At 37.4% G+C, this 10000-nt stretch overlaps 1 protein-coding gene across 1 annotated transcript in view; it reads right to left on the bottom strand.

Annotated features, from left to right (window-relative positions):
• Nucleotides 1–10000, bottom strand: part of LOC138056456 (uncharacterized) — a 29693-nt gene that overhangs the window by 19031 nt on the left and 662 nt on the right. The window contains exons 2-6 of the mRNA XM_068902250.1: nucleotides 9260–9345; nucleotides 7721–7812; nucleotides 5252–5351; nucleotides 3292–3849; nucleotides 307–411 (exon numbers count right to left, since the gene is read on the bottom strand). Of these exons, the coding sequence (XP_068758351.1) occupies nucleotides 307–411; nucleotides 3292–3849; nucleotides 5252–5351; nucleotides 7721–7812; nucleotides 9260–9345 (941 nt within the window). The remainder of the gene's footprint in view (nucleotides 1–306; nucleotides 412–3291; nucleotides 3850–5251; nucleotides 5352–7720; nucleotides 7813–9259; nucleotides 9346–10000) is intronic.

The raw sequence follows: 10000 nt of genomic DNA on the forward strand, positions 1-10000 counted from the left end.
ATTTGTTAGGCTCAAGTGTTCTCACGAAAGAACTTCAATGAATGAAATGAAGGTATGTTTGCCCAAAAGAGGATCCCATTGACAAGTACAACTGTCTGGCATTAGAGTAAAATACACAACTGGCACTTTGAGTGAGTGAAAACATAAACATTAAGATCTCTCATGGTCATCAATGTTCTACTGAGGTTATTCACCAAGGTCATTGATAGCATTCTGTGAAAACACTGACAAAATTATATACATGTATAATGTGATATGAATATTTATTTGTGGCATTTAGGATTCTCAAGGGACTTATATACTCACTGGATCCCAGTCTTGTAAATGATGATTTTCTACAATCCAAGCATCCTCTTCATCAAGCTGATCGGCATCAACTGGTGGCTGCACGTAAGCTAATGTTTTGCAATCCTGAAAAGGAATTAATAAAATCATGTACACAATGCATAATTTTATAGACCTTATTCAGTGGTTTTGTATTTGCATGAGTGATAAAAAGAATATTTATTAATTTATTAATATTAACTTCTTACTAACCGAGCGCAAGGGCTGTACTGGGGAATATTGGCCCGAGGTCGTGCGCTTGGTCCGAACAAAAACGACCGAGGGCCAATATTCCCTAGTACGGCTCGAGCTAGCTCGGTTAGTAAGTAGATTTATTATATGGCTTTTTAATTACCTTTTGCTTTGTTTTTGCAAGCCCGTAATCGGCCCGTGGGCATTAAAGGAGAATAATGCCCTACAATTAAGTCACAATTAGCCAATCAGAGCGCGCGTTATATCGGCTACAAATAAAAGCCATATAATAAGTACAGTTAATTGCCTGGGGACCATGTAATTTAATTAAGGATAATGCACAACTCTGGGAATTTCGGCAACTTCTGACAATACAAGTAATATTAATCCTTAATTTTACGTGTACGAGGAAACTTGCTATTACTTTTATAATAACATGGGTGACAAATTACTCCTTACTTTTGGCACAAAATTTCAGTGTTAATTTATAATTTCACATGTGAAATTAAAAAAGGCTGTCATTGACTCTTTTCACACTGTCCCAAAATGGCATCTTATGAAAGTAATTTGTCAGCCATGATATTAATAGATGTAGCTTTGTTTCAAGGAAAAGAGTTGCAAGTTATACGCTTCAAGATCATGTGCTCCTTTGGCCACTGTGCACCCACATTGTAAAAAAATCTATTTCTATCCTCAGGTTTTCCTAATTTTGTCTTATATACCTGTATATTAAAATATTAACATAAATATTCCTTCCTTCTGAATCCACTTAAGGACGGTGCCTACTACTTTTATTCCACACATGTTCTGCACATCTCCAGATAATCGAATTGCCTATGGGTGGTGCTTATTATACAGAGATATTTTTGCATGGTTTAAAACTATGCGGAGAAAGCAGAACTTAGCAAGTGCTCTTGGTATCCAAAAAGAAAATTGGGGGTAACCTCACATTTTTCAGAGATAATTAATACCGGTAAGCTTCAAATTGGAAAACAATGCCATATATTGCTTTGTATTTTAACGCTTTTTACAAATATTGTAGATTAATTATCTTCAAGAAATGGGTGGTTACCCCCATATATATATATATATATATGCTTTTCCTGCATATTCAGTAAACCACGCAAAAAAACCTTTGAATTAGGAGGCATCGTCCTTAATGTGGTATTTTTGTGAGGCTCTCCAAGGGGTATGTCTCTCAGGTGAAACCACCAAAATGTCGAGAGGAACAAGAGGTACATGTACTTGTACTGTACACCAACAAAATTGGTAGGTGAAGTCCGCTACATCAGGCCGGCGCATATCTCCGGTTTCTGTAGCATGAAGCGACTAGGACTACTCCCCCCTGGATGGGATGCCAGTCCATTGGGTCCATTAATAAACATCAATAATTATTCTCTGAACACCAGCAGTTTCACTAAAATTATTTGAAGCTGGCGATGGCTTTGCCCCTTGATGGCCCCTTTCTCTGGGATGTCTGTGAGCATGCCATTTTTTAAAGGCTCCCAAACACCACATTTCAAAAGCAAAGTGGATGATCATGTTCTGACGACTTCATGCTCCCATTGTCCAAGTGAGTTTTAATCTTAGGTTTGAAAGAATCGGCCTTTACTTTTTTTTCAATTTTGGCAAAAATTTAAAGTAGCCAACTTCTCTGCTTTTTGTCGGCTGTCAGTACTTAAAGGGGCTAGGTCACGCAATTTTAGGCAATTTCAGCACTGATCGAATGGTCATAGAATTAACTAAAATATCAAAATAACTGTTGAAAACTATAGATTGAAGAACTCTAACAAAACACAGGGAAGCCAAGAAGGGACATGGATGGACAAAATTGGAGAGGATTGAAATGGTTTGAATTAGGGTAAATTTGAAAAACGTCGGCCCACCTTTTTTCAAATTTATATCAATCTATATCAAAATGTCATTTACAAAGCTGGAAAATCATTCTTAGTTGTTATGTGGCCGTGATTTTGCAAATGGAAGACTCTTGGTCTGCCAATTTGATGTTTAGAGCTCATAATTAACAAAATTAAGTAAAATTACCTAAAATAGCGTGACCTAGCCCCTTTAATTAAATCACTGCAACACAAACAAAGTTTGTTGGGGTCGGAATAGCTAAGGACTTTTTACATGTAGATCTAAAATGGCTACGTCGACCAAAAAGTCACCACAAAATATACATGTAACTTTGCTCCATCGTAAGTCTTTCGCGATTTTTCCACCTCGTTTTCAACATACTATGTTAGCAAAGTGTGCTAAAAATAAATTGGTATGAGTGGTTTCAAAGTAAAAATACAGAATGACAGACTCTATTGTATGCTAACAGTTTTTGTCAGAACCCCAAATTTGGTGATTTTTCGTCGTCAATAATTATGCAGGTAGCACAAGAATACATACTAAAATGCCTGCTGCATGTGCAGCACGATTATTTAAATTCCTCTTTTAACAAAATATTAATGATGTTCTTGTTTTGCGGTATTTTCTTTGATGACTACGCCGTAGATCTTAAAGTCTCTACTGGCACAAAGAATCAGCAGAAGAGAAAGGACCATGGATGATATTGGCTCACAAATATGAAGAAGGAAACAGAAATTGTAGTAAATAGCCCTGGACATTGTGAACACTTAAAAAAAAAAAAACAGTGAAATTTGATCATGTTAGTAAGATCAACATTTTGAAATGGTTGATTTTGTTGAAAGGCCAAAACAAAGTGAAATAATTTTGTATAGCAAACATGAATGTACAGTACACAAAATTGGCAAATGGACTCAGTACTTGTTTTAGGATAGTTCCTTCTGGCTTCTCAGCACCAACACAACGTGTACGTCCACTTTTCTCTTTCTTTGATACCGAATACGGCTTTGGCTTGGATGGTGAATATGGTTTGGAAGGACTTGCAGGTGGAGGAGCAATCTCGTAAATGCACTCTGGTGCACGTTCACGCCCTGGCGACATCTGGAGTACTTGACTTTCTGCATTTGTGGAAGCATTCATTACACTCTGGACATTTTCAATATTTGAGTAAGTTAGATCTTCTGGGTTAACATTGACTCGCTTGCTTTCACTGTCTGTGCCATTTGAGGAAGTACTCATTGAAATGTGGACACCCTCAATATTTGAGTAAGTTAGATCTTCTGAGTTAGCATCGACTCGACTGCTTTCATTGTTTGTGCTTTGGCCAGTAACAGCAGTTGGGTCATCTTTGCTGACATGTTGTTGCTCAATGCATTCCCCGTCATTTGGAGAATCTTTTTTCTTGTTATCACCACTAATGACATCAATGCCTGACCAAGAAGGGAGATAAACCTCAGAGGATCCTTCGTTGCAAAGTTGCTGTGAAGCAAACATTTAAAATAATTATTATTGGCTTGTCAAAAAGAATTTCATCATTACTAGGTAAACTAGCTAGTATCATCACAACGTAAAGGCCTGGCCAAATGCTCGCAACATTTCAACGCAATATCTCGCAACATTGTTGCAGGATGTTGCGACATGTGTTGAGCGGGGTGGCCAAATGCACGCAACATTTTCAAACATTTTCAACGCAACATGTCAATGTTCATGTGCCTCGGACCCCTGGCGCGCAAGAAATGGACCTAGTGCAACAATGTTGTGTGAACGTGGCCAAACAAGTACAACATCTGTCATCATGCAACATCCAAGATTATGTTGCACGAAAGATTTGACCGTTTTCAAATTTGATCCAACATCATCCAACATGTTGTTGCGAGCGTTTGGCCAGGCATTAATCATTGCATCACGTACACTCTGTACACTGTACATGAATTATTATATAACATAATAATTTTTACTGTTATTTATTATGCATGTACATGTACATAAAATATAATAATAATAATAATAATAATAATAATAATGATAATGATAACAACAACAACAACATTGTTATTATTATTATTATTATTATTATTATTATTCAATAATTTTTCTTAACAATACTGGGAGAAGAATATCAGCTGGGTGAGATGTGTTACTGAGTCGTACAATTACTGGATATTCAGGGTTTTTGATAGCTTTTCAAAGTACTGCATAAAAATTTAATTTTGTTTTACATGCATACTTAACTTTGGAGAAAAATAAGAAAAGTAAACTTATTACAGGAATGAAATGCCAACAAATTGATTATTCTGTTTGGTAAGCAAAATGAAGGTGATGTGACTTCATTTTAGTTTGAAGGATTTATTGCATGTGATTGTATTGTGTTTCTTCAGCCCATGGCTTCCTGAGATAGTCCTGCAGTACCCAAGTCCAAAAAGAAAAATAAAGAAGGACAAAAAAGAAGCCAACAAGTCAACAAATTTAAACAATTTATAGCGTCAAAGTAGCAGACATGAAATGTTAAACAACCAGACAAAACGTCCAAACAAATCCCTGGATATTGAGTGCAACAAAAACACAATTTAAACTTGTTTCTGGTCATGCACACATTTCTATTATTTAAGTAATTATTATAAATATTTTCCCCTACTCTGTCACATAGCCTTTCGTGGTCTAGTGGTCATTACAAGTGCAGCCTCTGAATGAGGAGATACAGATTTTGATTTTTCCTTTGGGTAATTTTTATGAAAAGTCTCTCTACCACAAGCAAAGAAATGTTACGCTTGGGCAGGAAAATCACAGCCCCCCAAAAGAATAAATAAAAAGAGAAGAGTCACAGCTTTGTTTGTAGAACAAAGTATTGTAATCATAATTTCTGAACAAGGAAATTCTTTACCTGTATGAAACAACGCAAGAGCCTGCTTCTTAGTCTTGCAACTTTACATTGGCTTGAAATAAGTTTCTGAGTAACATCAATACGTTTTCCCTTCCATCCACTGAGAGAAAAAGGTGCAGATCATTTCTAAACAAGTACCACAAAAATTACCCTGGTACTAGTATTAGTAGTTTCATTTATAAAACATCTGGAAATGTTATAAAAATGAAACTGAACTGCCCTGGACTGTTCCCATTGAGCAGTAAAACCTAATTGTCTGGCATTGGGCAGAGTAATTAAAATCCATTAATGGGACATACTCACAATCACATAGTGTTTCCATGAGTGATTAACCCATTGACTCCTGGGGGTTCCCCATTGACAAGTAAAATCGTCTGGTGTTAGACAGAGTGAAATACTAACTTAAAGTCTGACCGGTCTAGGCCGGTTTAGGGGTGAATGGGTTACATTAGTTTGTGACTGGGTTTGTGCCTGGGGAACGCATCGGAAACTCGTGTATTTTTTGCAGAACAAGTGAATAAGATCGCGACGTTATTTTTCTACATGCCGAAGGATAATGAAGATAATATTTTTTTCGCGGGCCAAGAACATTGAAAGCTTGCTTAGAGTCGACATGAATATTGCATACAAAGGCTCTGTTAGCGGAATTGTTCATTTCTTCGAGACATAAATCGCTTTCTCGAGTTCTTCTTGAGTTTATGCATATTCCAAAGTCCATCTTTCTCGACTCTTGACGAGTAAAATCGTCTCGCATTGGACAGAGTCAAATCCATTAAGTCCCATCTCCTAAGAGTCAATGGGTTATTAAAATTTAATATGACAGTTTCACTGCCCTCTGAGAATAAATTATTTCAAAGTAACCTAACAGAATGAAGGAGCTACTATGAGGGTGTCATTGGGGTTAACTGTTTGGCGTATAAAGATGTTTTTGGCGGTCGTAACTGTATAAACAACAAAATATGAACTGACTAACGTATAAAAGAAGATCGACTTGTTAGTGTATGCAGGTACATAATGACCAAAGGGTGCAGACTTTCTAGGATAAATAACATTAATTTTTTGACCTTGCCTAACATTTCTGGAGACTTTTGTACCCTCTATTTCGTATCATGTTGCGTGTCCTGTTGGAGATTGCAGGACTTCCCTTATCTCATTTCGTGACATGCTCTGAGCCTGCACTCTGCCTGAGGTTTTAGTTACCAGTCCCACGCTTCTTAGACTCTCCACTCATAAAAGTCGTAAAATCATCTAAATTTGTTTGACTAATCTCCTTTTTTACATTTACCGGTAAATGGCTTTTTTTCGGCTGTTATTTGACTAGAGCCATACCCCATTGACACCCTGTACTATACCAAAATATCACCTAAGAATATACACCTTCGTGGAAACTGGACAGTATGGGTGTCTAAAAAGAAAATTGAAAATTTACCATTGGGTGCACGCTGATTCCACCTAATCTTGAATTTGGTCTATTTGTCATTGTCCAGGAAGAGAATGGAAAGCCAATGAAGTGAAATGTAGTTACTCATGGCGGTCGCAATTAAGGATCTGTTATTTATGTCCACTACATCTATTGTTTAGTGAAGTTCTAATTTTTATTGATATCATCATTGCATCAAAAAATTATAACCCTGTGCAATCAATAAGAGGTCTTCTGTTTAATGCATAGTGCATATTTTTGTGTTTCATATGTTTTTTTGGTTTAAAATTATTTTTTCAAAGTTGTTCAATTTTGATTTTTCTTTGTCTAAAATTCATTATCATAATCTGAAACAGAGGAAACAAAATTGAACTGGATTAAAAAATTTTGAACCAGGAAAAAAAATTGAATAACAACAAATACATGGATAGGCAAAGCGTAAAGAATTTGTAGTGTTTACATGTGGATCCGATGTCAAAGAATTTTTGGTAAACGCTAGTTCTAAAAAAATTATGAATCGTGAACTAAAGGTACATGGTAAAGGATTATACTGACCAATTTTTAGGGACTAGCCTCGTTGAAAGCTGTGTGGTAGCATTTTCGATTTTTCCATACATTTGTCTGTAATTGTTACTGAAAATGCGCGGGAAAAAATTACAGACAAATATATGGAAAAATTGAAAATGCTGCTGGGCAACTTCTGTAAAAGGTTAGTGCCTAAAATTTGGTCTGTATAATCTTTTGCCCTGTACCTTCAGATCTCAATTCATAAAATAATTTTTCAGAACTAGCGTTTAACGAAAATTATTTGACATCGGATCTTCATATAAACACTACAAATTCTTTACGCTTTTCCTACCCGTCAAAATAGCGGTCAAAACACTGATAAGACATATTAAAATATTTCTCCCAGAACTCATCCTAGTTAGTAACAGGAAGCATTGCATGACACCGCAAAAAATGGATGCGAAGGAGACTGCATCCTAGTAGGATCTTTTAGGACCTTAAAAGATCTTCAGATATCTACATTATATGTAAGATGACATTACCTTTGAATGGATTTCAGATTCTCTAAACATTTCCAGATTTGTTTTTCTAAATCAATATGCCTTTGGAGTATTAAAACTGCAGCTTCTAGTTCCTGAAAAGAAAGAACAAAAATAAAAGTCAACTGATAATAATATATATTGTAGTTAAGTATAATAAGCAATTTGTAGACTAGTTAACAAAAGGAAGAGTGTCAGACTGAGTGCCTTTTTGTTAGCAGTTTTGTTAAACGTCTGCCGTGATTCACATGCTCATGGCTGGTGAAGCATTGATGTAAGCGGGAATGGAGGGCGATTCAAAGGAGATGTTTTTTCCTCTCCCCAAACTGTCTGTTTGCACAGTTTTCAGCAGTGTGGTGGGTGTCTGTCTTCCTTACCGTGTGGGGACTCATGGCTAGGTTGGCAGGATTGCCAGCATTGGGAGCCATCTCCATTTATAAAATAATTAGGATAGTATGCGAACTCGGGGGAGTTGGGAGAATTATCGAAAGTTATGCAAACCCTTGACTGTGTTTGGGTTTGCATGACTGTCTCAAATTCTCCCATCCAGAGTTCTCCTTATCAGGCAGTAACCGGTAAAATTTACAGCTTGTAAGAGCACTTATTACCGCCTGCAAACGCTCAGAAGTCGCATATCCTTTGCAGAACGTCCAACATTAACCAAATGCTTTAATTACCGGTTTGAAGAGGTCCCTTACCAGTTGTGCTGAAAACTAGGGACAACCCAGTATCCATCTCCCCCTCACGTTTAGGTAAGGCTATGGAAACATGGAAAACATCCTCTATTGCTTAAATAAGGCCTGTTTATATGGTCTTGGGTACCCAACACAACCCTCCCCCTCAGTTACCCTGGGCAAGATATTTTTCCACTCGTTTGTTTAAAAAATGTTAGCAAACATTTACACGAGGCGGGCGAGACAACTTGGGAGGGCGAAACAACTCAGGGAGGTGAGTTGTCTCGCCTTGGCAGGTAGGGTAACCCTGGCAGGAGAGACAACTTTTTCACATGTAAACAGTTTGGCTTGACTAACTGAGGCAAGACAGCAAAATCTTAAATGCGCATGCATAAAATAAAAATCAAAGAAGCAACAATTTGGGTGGCTTATACATGTATTTCGCATTTGCTTTTGTATGAAAAGGTTTTTCCAACGAAAAAATTTCCATTTTTGACACCGAATCCGTTTACATACAATACATGTAGTACATGTAAGTGTTTTAAAACAGATTTTTATGAGACAAGAGGCGTGGAAATAGAATTCAAATAAAAACATTTCCATTTCGAAGACTCTTTCCAAGTCGAGCACTCGTGCTAAATACATGTAACACCCCAAATAATTATACATGTATATGAGATGGGTTCGACAGGTTATAAACCTAATCCAAAAAGACTTGAAAGTCTTGCTGTTTGCAGGTGAAATTATGAAGGAAGCACTTTGTCTCTTCTTAGTGTTGATCTTAGCAGGGTCTCACCCAAGGAACCCACCGCCACAGGCGGTCCAGTGGATTCTGGACTGAACCAACTGATCTGTGGTCATTACTTACTCTAGATTTAAGATTCCTGAGCAGGTGGTCAAATTCTTGATCAGTACATCCACAGACTTTGTCACTTTTTGTCCATTCATTACAGTCTATAAAGGAATTTTAACATTGAGATCTACTGTACACCTGTATAGGGAACGTGGAGTCATAACAAATATACTAATGATGATGATGATGATGATGATAATAATGTTGTGCCGGATGACCGGAATATTGTGACGAGTCAGGCTCAAGCAGTTCCAGGATTTAGCTTTTGAAGTACGGTGGATACACCAAGTAGAAGTTGTAGTGGTGCCATTGGTCATAAGGGCCCTTGGAACAGTCTAGAAAGACTTTGCAAATTGGCAGGGGTATGATGGTATCTACGTACATGTATACCGGATATAACTGGAAGTGCCCAGATGTCGACCTTGTTGGGAACAGCACATATTCTCAGAAAGGTGTTGCATCTCTGAGCTGCGGGAGGGCGCCCAGATAACTGTATAACTCTATACTGTGGATAAGTCACCGTCGGGAGTATAATGCACTAGTCATTTGTTTCCCCCACCCCTTGAGCCCCGGGGATGGGTAGGGAAATTACATTTGAATGGTTGTAAAGTAGGTGTATTTCCACTGGGGACTAGAGCAGACAAACACACGTAATTCCCCCACCCCTCTGTTCCTAAAAGATTCTGAGTCATCAAGGAAATGTTAGGGAGATTACCACAATATACAGTTCTTGCCATTTGTGTGTGCCACATGAAC

Source organism: Montipora capricornis, chromosome 7, assembly GCF_036669925.1.
Source record: "Montipora capricornis isolate CH-2021 chromosome 7, ASM3666992v2, whole genome shotgun sequence".
In the NCBI taxonomy this organism is placed as follows: Eukaryota; Metazoa; Cnidaria; class Anthozoa; order Scleractinia; family Acroporidae; genus Montipora; species Montipora capricornis.